This window comes from Heteronotia binoei, chromosome 12 (genome assembly GCF_032191835.1).
Source record: "Heteronotia binoei isolate CCM8104 ecotype False Entrance Well chromosome 12, APGP_CSIRO_Hbin_v1, whole genome shotgun sequence".
Taxonomy (NCBI): domain Eukaryota; kingdom Metazoa; phylum Chordata; class Lepidosauria; order Squamata; family Gekkonidae; genus Heteronotia; species Heteronotia binoei.
Window position 1 is genome coordinate 34,845,036 of NC_083234.1, and position 18,976 is coordinate 34,864,011.

At 44.2% G+C, this 18,976-nt stretch overlaps 1 protein-coding gene across 1 annotated transcript; it reads right to left on the reverse strand.

The window, feature by feature from the left end:
* Positions 1–13,362: 13,362 nt before the first annotated feature.
* Positions 13,363–17,259, reverse strand: LOC132580250 (neuropeptide FF receptor 1-like). Its single transcript, XM_060250956.1, has 3 exons — positions 16,956–17,259; positions 15,729–15,828; positions 13,363–14,266 (listed from the first exon to the last, which is right to left on the reverse strand). The coding sequence occupies exons 1-3, from the start codon at positions 17,239–17,241 to the stop codon at positions 13,381–13,383; spliced, it is 1,272 nt and encodes a 423-aa protein (XP_060106939.1). The 5' UTR covers positions 17,242–17,259; the 3' UTR covers positions 13,363–13,380.
* Between the last annotated feature and the right edge of the window lie 1,717 nt (positions 17,260–18,976).

Consider the following 18,976-nt stretch of genomic DNA (forward strand, 5'->3'; position numbering starts at 1 on the left):
TCACAAGGTGGGTGCTCCTGGAGAACATTGAAACTACATTCCCCAGCAGCACCCTCCTTGTGAATCTCACAAGGTGAGATTCCTAACCCCTGCCAATCATAGTAGACAATACTCGATTGGCCAATGCTGGTCTGAATCAGCATAAGGCAGCTTCATGTGTTCTATACAGGATGCAGGTAAATACCTGGGACATCACATCAGTCCCCCTTTGTCATCCAGCCTTATGAAGAGTCCTGAACACCTGGAAAGCTTGCAAATTCTGGTCTTCTATTTTTCTAATGTTAGGTTTCCCTTCTTTTGGGCAGCCACTGGACAACGGCAAATACCTCTCATTAGCTGATCAGTCTACTGGGAAAGAAATCAAGCATTGTTTCCTATAGGTCTGTGATTCCTTTCTCTGCCCCTCTAGCTGGCTTGATAGGCAGCCTCACACCATTGTGCTGGGTCTCTTCCCCATACAGCTTCAGTCTTGGTCTTTCATTAGCCCATTTTCACAGCTCATTCCCGAGCAGAACACCCAGTCTGTAATTACTTACATTCTTGACATGTTCTCGCTGGCAGTCTCTCTACACCAACATTGATGACCAGCATGCCAATTAAAAATCTCTGGATGACTTAAAGAGGCAGGTGTGCAAACATTGCATGATGCCCGAAGCAATTATCCATAGAAAATGTAATTGCTGGGAGTTTGGAGCATCACTTCAACAGTCTGTCTGCAACATGACTAAAGAGTTGAAAGAACTCCTGCTTCTCTCTAATCTCCTTCACTTGCTGTCCTACAGACCCTGGGGCACTGCCTTTGTCACCAACAGCTCCAGAAGATGATGCTCCTGGAATGGTTATTCGAAGAGGACACAGGGGCTTTCCTGCTAAGAAACCAAGGCAAGCATAAGTCCAGTTCTTCTGCCTTAAGCAATGAGGGGGAACAGCCACAAATACATTTTGAAAAGGCCAGGATAAAAGTTTAATAAAAACAGCCGTCCATTTTAAACAGGGAAGCAATAATGCAATTAAAAATAGTGTAAAGGCCTTCCAGAATGTTAAAATGTATTCTTTACTTACTTTACTTTATTCTATTTATATCCCGTCCTCCCTGCTGAAGCAGGCTCAGGGCGGCTCACGACATAAAATCACAACAAACAATTAATATTCCACAACAATTTTGCAAAATTTGAAATTCCATAATTAAAACAATCAAAAAACAATCTTGTGCTAGCATCCTTCAAGATAGTTCCAGTGGCTTCAGTATTTCTTAAGTTTTCCCTACAGTAACAGTGGCTCAGTGTCAGTTAAAGGCCAGCTGGAAGAGTGTGGTCTTACAGGCCCTGTGGAACTGGGTGAGGTCCTACAAGGCCCTCACTTCCTCCGGCAGTTGGTTCCACCAGTAGGGCGCTGTTATCGAGAAGGCTCTCTCTCTGATGGACTGTTCTGTTCTGGAAGGCATGAAGAGAACGCACCAATCACTGCTGTGAATTCCGCAGACTGAAGTACTATTGCCAGGAATTACTTGGAAACTGACAGAAGTCTGAAGAGGTGCTATCAGTGATGGTGCAATGTCCCTGGGGAGGGGGGCAGAAGTGATGTCTGTCCTATCTAGGAATCACTAGAAATCCTACAGTAAAACCATACAGTTTCCAGCAATTCCTAGAGAGGACTGACATCACTTCTGGGCTCCCCTCAAGAAACAACATTATACCCTTGGCCCAATGACAATTGTTTTGCTTATTTTTCTCCCACTGCCACTCAGAGTAGCAGCAAGAACAGCAGACTGCCAGTGGGAGGTCTCCCACCATAGCAGGTGTTGCTGCCACATTTGAAATATGGTGAATAGTTCTGGTCACCCCATCTCAACCAGGATGTTGTAGCCATGGTAAAGGTCCAGAAAATGGCAACCAGAACAATAAGAGGGTGGATGTCTTCAGGAAATGCTGAGCATGTTTGTTTAGAGAAAAACTGCTAAAGGAAGAGATTTATAACAATATGCTGGGTCTGAACAGAGTTTAATTTTCATTTCCCTTTCCTGTAAATAATACTGGAGTTTAGCATCTCACAGTGAAATGGATCAGAAGTAGAATTCAGGAAACAAATAAAGTACCTCTCTAAACAATGTATATTAATTTACAAAATTCACTGCCATGTAGTGAGGACCACTAGTTCAGATGGCTTTAAAAGGGGGTTGGGCAAATTCATAGGGCCAGGATGACTAAAAGGAACCCCCATGTGCAGTAGGCAAGTACCAAGTGCTTGGGGCAAATGTAAACTGTCACTGGTTAAGAGTGGTGGACTCTAATCTGGAGAACCAGGTTTGATTCCCCACTCCTCCATATGCAGTCATCTGGGTGACCTTGGGTCAGTCACAGTTCTCTCAGACCTGTTCTCCCAAGAGCAGTTCTCCAAGAGCTTGCCCAGCCCTACCTGCCTTACAGGGTGTCTCTTGTGGGGAGGCAAAGGGAAGGTGATTGTAAGTGACTCTGAGACTCCAAGTGAAGCACAGGATAAAGAAGAAGAAGAAGAAGATGATGATGATATTGGATTTATATCCTGCCCTATACTCTGAATCTCACAGCGGTCACACTCTCCTTTATCTCTCCCTCCCCCCACAACAGACACCCTGTGAAGTAGGTGGGGCTGAGAGAGCTCTTACAGCAGCTGCCCTTTCAAGGACAAATCCTACAAGAGCTACTGCTGACTCAGGGGTCATTTTATAGAAAAATAGGTGTTGGAGCTCATTAGCATAACTCATTAGCATATGCCACCCTCCCACCAGCCAAAAGCAACCTGATGCAAGAAAGGATAGATCCAGCCAGCCCAAGCAGGCCTTGCTCACCTGGTGGCTGGCTGACTGCCCGCTCTCCTAATCCAGGGATTGTTATGCAGTTGCACCTACTATTCAATGGAAAAGGTAGGTGGGGAGGAGGAGGGGGGACCCTCAAAAAGGTTCAGGAGCTGTGCTCCTGTGAGCTCCTGCTGAATTCAAGGCCTGGCTGACCCAAAGTCATTCCAGCAGGTGCAAGTGGAAGAGTGGAGAATCAAACCCAGTTCTCCAGATAAGAGTCTGCACACTTAACCACTTCACCAAACTGGATCTCATCCAACTCTTCTTCTTCCTCCTCCTCCCTCTCCACCTCCTCCTCCCTTGCATGAGTGCTTAACAGAAACTAGGCTGGTCACTGCTGGAAATAGAATGGAAGTGGCCCCTTAATCTGAACCAAGAGGACCTTCTATATGCTTTAAAGCAGAAATGTTGAGTAAGGGAAGGTTGGCTACTCTTTCTGGTTATGGAGAAATGGCTTTAATATTGTTATCTGGACTGAACTAGGAAAGCTTGAACTGGATAGCAATCCTTGTACACAGCCCCTGTGCTGATGCAGTGGCCACATGAACCCAGGCCACCATTTCACATACAATCCTAAACTTCCCTGAAGCAATAGGCTTGAAATGACATCCTTTCATCAATCTCACTGGAGTTGCCAGATCATTGTTCCATTTATCCCAGTCTTGTCTGCTCTGACTGGCAGTGAGACTGACTCTCTAGGGCCTCAGGTGGAAGTCTTTCACATCACCTTCTCCTTGACCCTTTAAACAGGAGATGCTGGGCACTTCTATTCTATTCTATTCTATTCTGTTCTGTTCTGTTCTGTTCTGTTCTGTTCTGTTCTGTTCTATTCTAGATTCTATGCTACCAAGGGAGCTCCCCCTCACTGCCAGTCTTTAAGCAATGGATGGACAAACACTGATCAGGGATGCTCTAGGATTCCTACACTGAGCAGGGGGATGGACTAGATGGCCTATATGGTCCCTTCCAACTCTATGATTTTATTATTCTGTTCTATGATTCTCTACTCAGGGCCTTCCGCATGCAAAGCAGATGTTCTGCCCTGAAGGCATGGCCCCACCCACCAGAGTTGCACACAATGCTGCCTCATACAGAATTCGACCATTGATCAATCAAGGTCATTCTTGTCTACTCTGACTGGCAGTGGTTCTGCAGCAGAGGTCTTTCACATCACCTGATTCTTTTAACTGGAGATGCTGGGAATTGAACTCGGGGCCTCCTGCATGCAAAGCAGATCCTCTGCCACTAAACTACAGCTCCTGCTCGGACCTTCGTGCCGACGCAATTAGATCTTGGAACCTTTTTGGAGGTTATGCTGTGCTCAGGTTCAGCTACAAGCTCTATATTCTTCCCTTAGTAGCCACTAAGTTCTCCAAGTGATGGAGTCTGCCAGATGAAATGCAGCTCAGTATCAGTTATCCCAACATTCTGGGCATGTGGCTTTGGCCATTCAGCTGCTTGAATGATTTCCAGCTTCCCATTGCAGCTGTGATGCACAAGAATTACAGCTGAGTGAAAAGCCTGAAATAATAACGCTGGAATTGCTTCTGCTGGTAGGGTGGACCATTTCCACCGACCTATTTGACAACACACCACCTGCTGCATTGCTTTTTAAATGAAAACCTATAAACACGCCGGGAGTTCTTAAAAAAGGCTTGCATCAGTGTTAGAGTCTCCAGTCGCACATCATTCTCCCACCTCCACACTGTGCTTTGATTCAAGGCTTAATTATTCCTTCCAAAGATACTGATTTAATAGACAGAGTACTTATTTTCTCACAGTGTGGACTGAGGCTCTGATGGCCTGGATTTGTATCTAGCAGCAGAGATTAACGTACGTCTCTTCCCTTTTTTTGCTGAGGCGCTATTAGCAGCAGTATCCAGGAACCAAACAGATCTGTTTTGCTAACGACTGCTGGATTTTGACATTTAGAAAACCTGTCTTTTAGAGGGGTGTTGCACAGCAATTAAATTGATCAGATAGGCAACCAGTTAATGGGGAAATGGGTTCTGTTTACCAAGTTGATTTGCTGAACAAGTTTTAGCCTATTGCTCACTATGTGCATATGACCAGAAATAATTCTTAAAGTATAGTTCTTATACAAAAAGATGTGCCTTTTTGATGATGAACATGTGTGTCAGAGCACCTTAGAGGGTGATAGTCATGTTCAGACATTACGATTTTGGTGCCTAATCATGCCTAAGAGAAGATCACACTACAAACAATCCTCTCAATATCCATGGTTCCCATTTTGTGAGGATAAAGTGAATGTTATTTTCCATTTTTGGTGTGTGCAATGGGCACAATTCAGGACAGGGCTTTAGAGATATTGGGGAATATCTGTTCTACGATTGTGCTTGCAGTTTTTATAGGTATAGTTCTAAAAACAAACATCTGCCCAATCAATCAGAGGTACCTTTTCAGTTGAGCATCCAACTCTTCTTTTTCTTCATCCTCCTCCTCCCGTGCATGACTGCTTAGCAGAAACTAGGCTGGTCACTGCTGGAAATAGAATGTTGTACAAAATGGCCCCTTAATCTGAACCAACAGGACCTTCTATGTTTTAAACAAAAATGGTGAGTCTAAGGGAAGGTTCTATTCAGTTTCTGGTTAAGTTGTATTAATTAAAATGTTGGTGGCTGCTTGGCTTATGATCTAGGGTAAGGGATAGGACTTGCCTTCCTTTCTGTATATGTTTTTGATTTTGTCTCAGCTGCTTTCTCAGCTTCCAATGGCATATCTGATCTCCACTTCTGGTTGCCTCTGGTCTGGCTTGCACTGGGTGATCTGCTTGGTATTGTTCGCTGAACCTTTGTTGGGAGAAAGGCAGTGGATGGGTGGCCTTCCCTTGGTTCAGTTCCAAGACTGCAGTCCTACACACAGTTACACAAGTGGAATAATCCCCACAGAACTCCATGGGACTCCCTTCTGAGTCAACTTGCATAGGAATTGACTGCACAGCTGCAGTTCTGTGCATACGTATTTGGGAGTGAGCCTCACTGGAGTCATTGGGACTTACTGTAGAATCAGTACCTATAAGGATCAAATGCAAGTTAACAGTTGAAATTTCCTGTAGCAGGACAGGTCAGTGAAGCACCTTGCTCCTTTTGGCTGCACATTGTTGTGCATGTTCTAGACACAGGAGAAACATAAATACACCATGTAAATGCTGGTTTCCCTAGTGGTTGTTGTTGTTCATGTTCTAGAGACAGCATGGTGTCATTGTTGGAGCATCAGCATGGTGCAGTTGGTGTAGATGTTGGAATATCAGACTAGGATCTGGGAGACCCAGGTTTGAATCCCCACTCTGCCATGGAAGCTTGCTGGCTGGCCTTGGGCCAGTCACGCACACTCAGCCTAACCTCCCTCACAGAGTTGTTGATGAGGATAAAAATGGAAGTGGGAAGGATGGTGTTGGGTCCCCCCTGGGGAGAAAAACAGAGTATAAATAAACATCGCTGTTTATATAAATGAACAGAGAAAGCCAGTTTGCAGTTGAATGTCAGTTTTTCAGATGGCGATTTTAGATGCAGTAGAGCACAAATACTGGTTTAAAATTGCCTTATTTTTGTATTGATGGTTATCAGCAATACTCCCTCTAAGCTGTGGAGTCTTGTGTGAAAAAGTTCTACTTCATGAGCTACTGACATTAAAGTTGACCCTTTAAACTGCATAAATTAGCTTGCTCTGGGCCCATTTTTCCTGAGCTAAGACAAAAATGTGTGAGTTGGAGGCTAAAAATCTGAAATCTAGCTCACATTAACTCAGCTTAGAGGAAACACTGATTATCAGCATAACTTATTTTCCATTAGCTGATTTTAGTACATGTACATTGTATAGTCGAGAGTCTGCTTTTCTGGGTATCTTTTCATGCCGGTGATTTTCAAGTCATGAATCCAGAGTAGCACCACCAAAGGCATTTTGACAGACAAGTAAATCTCTACGGGGGCTAACCCCTGAGGATGGCCACATCAAGAAGTGCATCGTATACATGAAGTACCTCACTGGCAATTATGAACAGACATGAGCCAATTCTGCTTAATCCTAGTCACTAGTGCAAACGGATTATTCTCTTGCTGAAGTGAATAACTCAAATCGCTCTGCAGGCCACATCTACATTTTTATTAAATCAAGAGGGCTGCATCACCATATTAACTGTCAAAAAGGTTAGCAGTCAGTATTTCTCCTTCATTTTCTATGAATTCTCTCTGCATTCTATAGCTGTTTCCTCTCTCTCCATACCATAGGAGGCCTTTCTAAATCTCCTTTCTCTCCCTTCTGTTCTCTTTCTGCTCCTGCTTCTCTCTGTTTCCAATAATTATCTTTGTTTCTATCTCACTGCACCCCATTTCACAGTTACCCTCTTCCTACCCCTCAGGATTCTCTGTACCCCACAAGAGCCAATTGCATATGCAATGTTTAAAGATAGATTATTGAGCACAGAAAGACTTGAAATGGCTGATGATGAAGGTTTCAGCTTAATCTTCATTAGTAGTCATGTCAGGTCTTGTTTTCTAGTAATGTGTGGTATCATCTGCATATTTCAAATTGTTAATGTTCCTTCCACCAGTTTTCACTCCACCTTCATCTACATCTAATCCAGCTTTCCTTTTGATATGTTCTGCAGACTGAAAAGAGAGACAGCCCTAAAAGATGCTTAGAGAAATTCATGGATGAAAAATTCATCCATAGTTCTTCATCAGAATGACTCCATGTTGTTCAAAGACAGTGACCCTCTGAATGTCTGTGCTTGGAGACAAACACAGGGGGAGATGTTACCCTCTGTGGCTTTTTTGCAGTTCTGTGAATGACCACAATGTAAAACAGGCTATTGGACAAGGTGGAACATCGGTCTTATCCAGCACAATTGATCCTGTGTTGCCTTCTGTCCTCACTGAGTCTGGTGACACCACCGCACAAGACTTTAAGTCCCCCCCCCCCAGCAATTCTCCCACTGAGGCCATCCCAAGTGCAGAAGAGCTCTGCAGTACAGCTGCTTTACTGTAACAGAGGAAAAAAACTGGAGCCAATTCCTGCACACACATCTGAATCCAAGAACTGGGACAGGTTACACGCAATGAACGTTTTGAACCCCCACTCATCTGGAACTGAAAATAGGGAGGGGAAACCTGAGGCATAGAGGTCCCTCAAAGTTTGTGTTGTGTGAGCCTGTACTATTTTTATGAGTCCGTGTGATGGACAGCCAACAATTGCAAGCTTATAAACAATGCTACTTGAGAAAGGATGAGCTAGCTGAAAAATGACTGACAGTTCACACAACTCATTTTGATTGAGTGAAGGCAGCTTGCTGTAGAATGGAACAGGGAGCTGTTTTTTTAAAAAAAAAATCAAGTGGGAAGAAGTCAGCCAATTGGAGTGTAACAGTTGGAGTTGGAGCTAGGAGGCAGAGTGAACAGATAATGCCTAGTGAGGCGCTGAGGAGAAAAGGTCTGTTAAGCCCCATATGTAGCAGAGGAGTGTGTTGTGACTTCTGCAAATGACAGACTTGCGGTGGCGACAGTGATTCTGGCAAAGTGTCAAAATCTCACATATTCAAGAAGTGAAAGAAATCTCCTTGTGTAAAAACCATAAACTGTATCTGAGTGGAGAATTAGTCATTCTCAATGTGGAAGCTTATTAACTAATTTAGAGAGACTTCTGGAATATAGGGATTTGACAAAAGGTCTGAGGAGGCATAGAGGTCCCTCAAGCAAATCAAAGGAAGTTATTGCTCTTAGGAAGAAGAGAATAATAATCTAGCCAGAGGAAGAGGGAAAGCCCCTGGTCTATAAACACAGGGTTAAAGCATAATAAGATCTCAAGTCTGTGTGACCAACCAGTAACAAATTCAAGAGAAGGTATAAGGCACTCTAGTAATATCTGTATCATAGTATAAGCAGTGAAACATCTACAATAGCAGCAAGCCAAAGTAAACAAAGAATAAATACTCTCTAAATATCTCTAGTGTTGTAAAAAGCAGATTTGGATATATCTTCAAACTTATCTCTACTAGTCCTAACCAATGTTCCCTCTAAGCTGCAGAGTCTTGTGAGCAAAAATTCTACGTTGTGAGCTACTGGCTTTAAAGTTGTTGGCTACTGCATAAATTAGTGTGCTCTGGGGTCATCCTTCCTGAGCTAAGACAAAAATGTGTGAGCTGGAGGCTAAAAATTGGTGAGCTAGTTCACACTAACACAGCTTAGAGGGAACACTGGTCCTAACCAAAGCTCACTTGTAAATATAGTTTTCCATCCCTTGCCTATTCTAATAAATTTGATTTCTGCTTCACTGTTCAGTGTAACTAGGTGCCTATTTCTGAGGGAGAATTTATAGAGGCACATACCCTCCTCAATCACAGTTCCTTATTTTGGGTGTAAGCCTACCAAGTATCAAACAGTAATAAGATGGGACAATGGCATTATCATAAAAGTTTATTTACCACATCAGAAGAGTGGCATGTTACCTAAAGGATACCCAATTATGGATGGGGAACTGAAAATTCATAGGGAGTGCCTGTCCAGTACTGTCAATGAGCATTTATCAATAGCTCAAACAATCCTTAAGAGTTTTTGTCGAAACAGGTATTCAAACCAACCTGGATGATGAAAGAGATCAGTGCCCATGGAAGGCCTTAAAGCCAATGTTCAAAATTCTTGGAGCACTAACAGCCATAAGGTTCCACTTTCATTTTATTCGCTGAGAGTTGTTACCTGGTTTGCTCTTGAAATGGGATATGTGTAAACTGTCCTCAGGGAGCTTGTTATATGTACACCAAGCAGGAATTATAAGAGGGATTCTGAATGTGATGGAAATACAGAAGGAGCAAAAATCCTCAATCAACTGTGCTTCCTGCTTCATTTCCCCTGCCCACTTGTTACAGCTGTCAGTCTCTTTCTCTGACATTTCTGTCTCATCCTTCCTCAGAGAGCTCAGGGAAGAATAGATAGTTTTCCACTTCTCCATTTTATCCTCACAACAGCACTGTGACTCATCCAAGGTCATGCTGTGAGTTTCATGACTGAGCAGCGATTTGAACCTAGGTAATGACTGCACCACACTGACCCTGAGACTCAGAGATAAAAAAACCCACCTCTTTAAAATCATATGTCTGGTAAAGCTGCAGACCCCACAAGGTGCCAAGCAAAGTCTTTTTGGGGCGAGGGGGGAAACGGGTTCATAGTATGAATTCTGAAGAAGGTAGCCCCTTATCCAGATTCCAGAGGGCTCAGGAGAGATCATGCAGGGCAGGACCAAGGACAGCTCCCAAAACAAATGTACAGGAGCAATGACTGTTCCTCTGTCAAAGGTCTCAACTCGATGAACACCTTTATGCCCAAACTGCTGACTGCCCTACAGTAAACACTCTCTTTCAGACTGGACCTCTGGCTTCCTTGAAGCAGAATCCTGCTAACCTGCCTCCAAAGGAGGGGGGGGGGGGATCTGTGCTGTAGAATAATAGTCCGAGGCAAAGTCTGCTACATGTCAACATTATGCAATTTTTTTTTACAGTTTATCCTGTTGCTTTAGATCAGTCAGAGACAGTATTCAGTATTCCCTCATTTTAATGATACATGACTCCATCCTTATAAATAATGGCTGCTATTTTTATGAAGCAGAAATCAAGATGTACTCGTTTCCCAAGTTATGGGTTCAAGCTGACAGATAGTCTTAAATTGGTATGCATACATGTGAAGCTGCCATACTGAGTCAAATACATCCATCTAGTCTAGGAGAGTGCATTGATACTGACAGCAGCTGTCCAGGGTGTCAGGTAGAGATTCTTCACTCTGTGGTTACCTGAGCGCCTATGGATACCAGCAATTGAACCTGGGATCTTCCATATGCAAAACATACGCTCTACCACCCAGCTATGACCACAAATGAATTTGCCAATGATCTTCTGGGTACATTTGTCGACATTTCACCCAGTCCTATTACAGGTTAGAAGTACACAGTTTAGACAGTGCTTACAGTATACCCATGATGTAATGCAACTGCAGACAAAGTAGATGCACATAAAACCTATGTAATTGAAAATCAGGCATGTAATTGAAAAAACTGTAGATACAGAATGTCTGGTGACCAGACAGAACTCCAGCAGGACACACATATTCTCATCAGCAATCCAGGATTCTGGCCAATTTGAGCAGACGAAGGCAAAAGTTCTCCTGGAGTTTTAAATGTATAATTTCTCTAAGCACTGTTGACTGAGGGACCATATCACTCCAGTCTTGATCCATCTATATTTGCTCCCAATTTTTTTCTGGGCACGATTCAAGGTGCTGATGTTGACCTTTAACACCTTATATGATTGAGGGCCAGTATACCTTAAGCTCATATAAACCTATCTGACCACTGTGGTTATCTTCTGAGACCCTGTTTCAGATGTCACTGCCTTCTGAGGTTAGATGGGTAGCAACCTGAGAAAGAGGCCCTTCTTGCTCATGGCACCTACAGTTGGAGAATTCCTGGCCCAGGGATATTTGTCTTCTATCACTGTCTTCTGCCAGAGGCTGAAGACCTTTTTGTTACTTCTGGTACTCCTTCAATGATCCTTCCTTCCTGCTCTATGTTTTAATGGATTTTGTTAGCTGATAGCTCTCTTGGTGGTTTTGATTTAGATATAAATCTTGTAAATAAATAAATTGTGCTCTGTGAGAAATTCTTGTCCAATTCTTGTCCATCTTTGCCTTGATCCTCCCCCTCCTCCTTCAAGACACCAGTCAGATTTCACTACCTTCAACTATGCCTTTGTCTTTTTCATGTTCTGCAGAGAAACCCGTATCAATTTCTGCTGTTTGGAACATGGATTCCCACAACACAACTTAGATAGCTTATACACAGGGCTTTCCCCCACACATGACCAGCAAGAAGTCTCCACAAAATCTTCCAGCTGACATTGTGTCCAGTCTTGGCATAGATCTTGGCATGATTTGTCCTACGTTTACCCTTTGAGACAGATTTTTAAAAATAAACCTCCTTTGATCCATCTCAAAGGGAAAACTGTGGAGTGGCAGCAATTGGAGCATCCTGCAGGATGTTCCACACGCAGACCCAATGGGAAGTGGGTGAAGCTAAGCTTTGCTTTCAGTGCCAAACTTTACATCCACCCCTTGAGTCTTATATCCATCAGCCCTTGAAAAGGTTCCCCCCTTTCCCAGCTGAGTTGAAGGATTACAATATGGCAGGGATGGTTTTTCACAACTCTAGTAAAGAAGAAAGAAACAGGCAGATCTCTATACCTGCTGCAGAAATACTTGGCAAGCAGAAGGAGGAGAATCACTCAGATCAGTTCCCTGTCAAGGCAAACACTTCCCACTCCCCTCCCCGACAAAATGTCCCAACTTCTCTGAAACACATTGTCCTTTTGTACTTAAATATTGCTATGACTGCAGGCTTCTGCAATGCAAAGCAGAACATATTTCCTTCGATTTTGAACATAAGTGGAACCTTCGAGCCGGACAAGCACAATGTAAACTGATTACTGGGAAATTAGCTGTAGCAAGGCAACATTTGTCCCGCGCCACCTGAGATGTATCTGAAAATCAGTCCCACCGGCAAGAGAGGAGGGAGTGGAAAACATTGGTGGGGGCTGGCAGAAGAGTTCCTATGAGAGTCTTGGGAAGGAACATTTGGATTTCACTGCCTTTAGCATTTAGGAGGCCACAACCGATGTTGCTGTGGGACTGGCTTTGCCTCCTTGTGAACTTCTTTCCCAAAGCCCACTCAACCTGTAACTAAGCATTGTTGCAAAGAAACCTCCTCTTCTTTTTCCTATGAAGACTGCACTGAGCATCCCAGTGACAAAGAAGAGACTGGCACCTTTCCCACAACTCCTCTTGCACACACATGCATGCACACTTACACATACCATTTAGGAATTGCACATTTTCTTTACAGGCAGCCATGATACAGTTTTGGCTCGCTTACATCAAGGAAGGCACAGTCTCATCTGTTAACACTTACAATTCAGACAAACTAGATGCACAAATCCCAATCCACAAAGTCCAGTTAAACCAAGGATTTAGGTTTATGCTAACAATCCAGTTCACCAAGAACCTGATCTTATATTAGGCTGTGCGTGTTTTAAAAAATGAGATAGGATGAAGGAACCTGTGCATCACTGCAAATTTGCAGTTTACAGGGCTGCTGAGGCATAGCAAAAAGGCTTAGAGTGTTGCAGAATTAGAGCAGATCAAAACGGTGCTTCTGCCCTGGTGCAGATCCCTTGTGAGTACCCTTATGTATCCAATGGAGGGCGTAGGAGCTGCTAAGTATCCTAACTTTTTAAAACGTGAGATATTCCCAGACTCACACAACTGCTGCATCACATATAGCATGGCTCTCAGTAACAGATCTCATGGCTGAATGGCTGCTGGAACTTCCCAAACACATGTGATGTGAGAGCTGTTCCTACGTGTGTGTTCGAATCCAGGCAAGTTATGAATGAGTGGCAACTCTACCGCTTCCATCAATGCAAGTCGACTGCAGATACAGCAAAGAAACTGGTCCATCTTGGCCAAATTCCTGCGGAGCCCTCCCTCTCAGGCAATCCAAGCTTTGCAGACTTTATTCAGGGGTGTGATGTCACCAATATCCTCAACATGAAGTCCTTGTCTTTGGCCACATCCAGTCTGCAGGGTGCTAGAAGCTTTAGGCTGCAAATTCTTCAAGCAGACCGAGTCTGAGGAGTCTCCATCAGTGAAGATTTTGTTCCGAGCACCGAAGCCACTGGTGCTGATGGTCGCCCTCTCCGGATATGCTTCTTGATGGTCCATCTCCTCAGAGCAACTCTGGAGCTTGAAGGCTGCCCGGAAGCCTCTCTTGAAGTTCTCATTGAAGTAACCATAGATGATGGGGTTGACACTGCTGTTGGAGAAGGCAAGCCAGTGCGCAAAGGGGAAGACATAACTGGCCAACAGATTAATATGTTGGTCCTCCAGTTTGACATAGTCCGTAAGCAGCATCAGTGTCCACAAGGGAAGCCAGGAGAGCATGAAGAGCAATGCCACTAGGATCAGCATTTTAATGACCTTGACTTTCCTTCTGGAGACCACCGTCCTGCACCGATCTTCCCTTCCCACCTGGTGCCGACTCACTGGGCCTGAAGATCTGTACAGCTTAAACCCAATCCTGCCATACATGAATGTGATAAGAGTCAGTGGGGCTACGTAGATGTGGACAAAAAGAACTGTGGTGTAGACTTTGCGCATCTCACTGTCAGGCCAGGCCTCGTAGCAGGAGTACAAGGGGTAAGCCATGCTTTGGTTGTCATCATACACCATGTAGCTGTCTTCCAACTGAGCAACTGTGAGCATGACAGCAGAGGGACACATGATGGTGATGGCCAGCACCCAAATAATGGCAATGGTGTTGAGGGCCTGGAAAAGGGTGAGTTTTGACTTAAATGGGTACACAATGCAGCGGAACCTGTGGAGTCAAAAGGAAACAGCAAGCAGAAAGATGAGGTCTCTCAATCACTGAACAAGGCATGGAGAAGAGAGAAGGAGGTCCCTCCCCAGCTTCAAGCCACACATAGATCAAGCCACTCACATTCTCTGGGGTCCACATTTCTCAATAAGTTCAGTGGTGATCTGCTTCTGCATAGCAATTCTGGACGTCCTTGGTCATCTCCCATTCAAGCACTAACCAGAGGTGAGCCAGCTTAGTCCTCTGAGATCTGACAAGATCTGGCCAGCCTAGGCCATCTGGGTCAGGTCATGAACTTTATAGCATGAGTCTGATTTTTTGTTTAGATTTACCTTGGCTCCCTTTCTCTGTAACGTTTCACTCTTTCAGATGTAGGGCTAGAATAACTAGTCTGAAATGATATTCTATTGCTGGTATTACTTAGTGACCTAATTCTGTGTACTTAAGACTGCCATATGAAGAGCTCAAACTGAGAAGTACACTAGAATATTATCAGAAAATGACATCTTACATATGTCAAAACATTACCTGTACTTTATTAGAATATACGGATCACATGTGATGTAATTAATGAACAAGGCGATCCATTGAAATCAGTGGGCTTGATTAGAATATATTGACCTTGTATGATGTATTAACACAGCAATCCACTGAGATCAATGGGTTTAAACTGGAGTGACTCGGCAAAGGATTGGTACTGTAAATCTGCTCTTTGCAGTTATAGCACACCTTTTCCAACAAATGTTTCCAAAATAAATAAGGACACGTTGCTTCTGGAGGCCTCACTTCAAAAAGGATGCGGACAGAATGGAGTGGGTGCAGAGGAGAGTGACAAGGACAATCAGGGGTCTGAAACCAAGCTCTATGAGGAAAGGCTGAGGGACTTGGGGATGTTCAGACTGAAGAAAAGGAGATTGCGGGGGGGGGGGGACATTATTGCTTTCTTGAAGTATTTAAAGGGCTTAGAGGAGGGCAGGGAGCTGTTCCTGTTGGCAGTGGAAGATAAGACTCACAATAAATAGTTTAAATTAAGGGCAAGAGGCACCCGCTGGATATTAAGAAAAAAGTCAGAATTGTTCAATGGTGGAATCAGCTACCAAGGGAGGTAGTGTGCTCCCCCTCACTGGCAGTCTTTAAACAGTGGCTGGACAAACATTTGTCAGGGATGCTTTAGGCCGATCCTGCGTTGAGCAGGGGATTCGACTAAATGGCCTGTATGGCCCCTTCTAACTCTGTGATTCTATGATTCTAAGAACAGGCGGCCAGCATATATGGATGGGAAGTCACATTAAGGTCATTTAACCTCAATAATCCATGTTATGGCTTCTCTCCCCCCCCCCTCCCCATTATTTTCCCTCCCCTTTTCTCTGCTGCTTTCAGACCTCACTCTGTCCACAGGGCACTGTCCTTGAGGTTGCAACACATACAATTCACTTCCTCTCAGGAATAGTCACCCTCTCACCTGTCCACAGCAATTGCCACCAAGGTGAAGACAGAGGATGAAACAGACATGCCCTGCACGAGCCCACTCATCTTGCAGATGCTGTTGCTGAAGGGCCAGCCTAGGAGACAATAAGCAGGCAGAATCATCAGCCAGAGGTCGACTCACTGACAAGCATATTTTTACTCACTTGTTGCAAGCTTTTAATAGGCTTTTTGCTCTGCAGGGGAGAGCTCCATGACCAGCCAGTCAGCTGCACTCTCAGCCTCTTAGGGTCAAAAGATAAAAGCAGAATGCTTCCATCAAAGCAAGTCATCTGCAAATACAAGGGGGCAAATGTATTTCCAACCAAATTTCTGTCTGGTTTTAGGGTTGCCAACTCTGACTTAGGAAATTCCTGGATATTTGGGGATACAGCCTGGGGAAAGCAGGGTTTGGAGAGGGGAGGGGCCTCAGTGATGTACAATGGCATCTAAGTCCACTCTCCAAAGCAGCCATTGTCTCCAGTGGAATGGATCTCTGTAGTTTAGAATGACATCACCAGAAGTGATGTCATTGGGCTGTGCTCGCTTTGTGTGAACGCTCAGCCCACCCCTCTCCTGCATCAAAGGGAGCCAGGAAGAGGCTGTGTCCTTCTTTCTTGTGAAGAAAGAAGGAGGCAGCCTCTTTCTGCCTCCCTCTGAAGCGGGAGAGGGGCGGGGTGGGCCCCATGTTCTTCCTTTGAGAACACACGGCTCAGCCCACCCCGCCCCTTGCCCAGCCCTTTTGCTGTCAAGTTGCAGCTGATTTATGGAGACCCTGTAGGGTTTTTAAGGCAGAAGACCTTCCAAGGTAGCTGGCCAATGCCCGCCTCTGCATAGCAACCCTGGTATTCCCTGGTGGTCTCCCATTCAAATACTAGCCAGGGCTGACCCTGCTTCACTTCCAAAATCTGACAAGTTAGTCTGTTCTGTCTATCTCAGGGCAACTGATGATCCACAGGTGTCTGAAAACCTTGATTTTGTTTTCTCGCAAGTACACTCAGTAGGAATGAGCCTTTATGTACATAATGCTAGCATTTTATTTTTTATTTTATTTCTACCCCACCCTCCCCACAAGCATTAACTATGTGCTGAATAGTTTTTAAGACATTAACTAGTCAGCATATAATTATTAAATTTGATTTTTTTTATATATAATTGTATAAAAATTGAGATTTTTTTTCACTTTCTTCCCCTCATCTGCCTACCACCCCCCTCTTTTCCTTACCTGTAATTAAATTGTCCACTAGTGTGGTAGGCACACAAAAGATTCCCACCAGCAAATCGCTGATGGCCAGGTTGAGAATAAACAAATTGGTGACAGTCCTCATCTGGGCATTTTTCAGCACCACAAAGCAAACCAGACTGTTCCCAACCATGCACAAGGCAAAGATGAACAGATAGGCAACGATGTAGATGGCTGCAACAGACAGGGAATGCTGGTAATAGGGAGAGTAAGTCAGGTTCCTGGTGGAATTGATTGTTTGATTCATGCTGCTTTCAGAGGGCTCCATGGTATGGCAGGAATTCAGCTCACCTGGCAGAAACCAAAAGGAAACAACAGAAGGGTTAATTGCAGTGGCTGAGAGAAAGCAAACCTCGAGGGAGCAACTTCGTCAGAAAGTTACCATCATTGGCCATTAGTTGAGAAACTAATGCCACAAGATTAGGAGGTCACAGTCAGAAGGGAGATGCCCTGGCTCAGTGTAGAGCATCTGCTTTGCATGCAGAAGGTCCCAAGTTCAATGCACGGCATCTCCAGTTGAAAGGGTCAGGTAGTAGGTGATATGCAGGGGGATTTTTTGAGCAAGAACTCACAAAAACACAGTTCCAGCTGGCTTGGCATCAAGGGGTGTGGTCTAATATGCAAATTAGTTCCTGCTGGGGTTTTTCTACCAAAAAAAGCCCTAGTGATATGAAAGACCTTTGCCTTACAACCTGGAGAGCTGCTGCCAGTCTGGAGTAGACAATACTGACATTGATGGACCAATGGCCTGAGTCATTCATTATAAGGCAGCTTCATGAGTTCCTGTACCATGGGAGCCCACACTTTTGAAAAGCTATGGAGCCTGTGGATATGTGAAGCTGAACCAGACCAGTTATTTGTCAAGGACACCATTGTCTACTCTGGCTGGTAGCACTTTCCAGGGCCTCAAGGAGATTTCTCCATCACCTCCTAGCTGGTCCTTTTATAACTGGAAATGCTGAGGATTGAATCAGAGACGTTTTGCATATAAAGCAGATACTCTACTACTGAGCCATGACCCCTGCCACATTTGGGTGATGCACACAATAGAGATCTGGTTTGAACATAGCGCTCTGCCCAGCCTTCAATACAAATGGTGGTTTGACATCTAAATGTGGCCAGATCTCACATATATAGGCTCTGTTCATACTGCTGGTCTTTCTGATGAAAGAGACAGCCATACATCCTAAGCCTAGGTACACTGGCATTGGCCAGATGGATAGATGCCGATCTTGCCTTTCATCCAAGGTGTTCAAGCTCGCATACATGGCACTCTGGCTTTTATGTTACCATATACCACCCCAAACTGCACATTACTATTAATGCCCACTGGTTTCAGCAGTAAGATAAGGACTTTGGGTGGGTGAGGAGGTGTGTTTCCTTCATTCTGGCCACTACCTATCACATCTATGACCAGTGTGCATCTAAACTGACTATAGGTGCAGCCAACAAGGAGAGGAAGGGAAAATAGGACAAAGAAGCTAACTTTGTGTGAAAGTCTATCCTATGCACAAATACACATATCCCAGAGGTAACAATGGAAATATATATTAAACTGAAATACAGACTTAGAGCACTCAATTGCCTGTAGTGTAAAAGGTACAAAGAAAAGACATCACTATAAAAGCAACCTGAATTCTATATAATTTCAAAAAATTGTTGAAAACTATCACAGTGCAAAAAAAATCCCTCAGGCTCTTTATGCGGCTCAACCTGGGTCAATCCTATTTCTGCAAAATAAGTTGTTATTACTTTTTTTCCCCTGCCCATTCTCCAAGGCTCTTAGAGTGGTGTCCATGGTGCCCCCCCCCCCCCATTTAATCTTCACAACAATTCTACAAAGTAGGAGAGGCTGAGAGAGAATGACTAGCCTAAATTCTCTCAGAAAGCTTCATGGCTTTTCCTCCCTTCCAGTTTCAGTCCTCACAACAACCCTGCAAAGTAGACTAGGCTGTGAGAGAGGGATGGACTGAAGTCATATGGCATGCTTCACAACAAAGTGA

What these genes read in the sequence shown, in the direction of transcription:
- LOC132580250 (XM_060250956.1), bottom strand. Translation starts at nt 17,241, where the DNA reads ATGGAGCCCTCTGAAAGCAGCATGAATCAAACAATCAATTCCACCAGG. An exon ending in AGTGGACAATTTAATTACAG is followed by an intron (nt 15,829 to 16,955) that starts GTAAGGAAAAGA and finishes ATTGTCTCCTAG; the next exon opens with GCTGGCCCTTCAGCAACAGC. An exon ending in GTGGCAATTGCTGTGGACAG is followed by an intron (nt 14,267 to 15,728) that starts GTGAGAGGGTGA and finishes TTGACTCCACAG; the next exon opens with GTTCCGCTGCATTGTGTACC.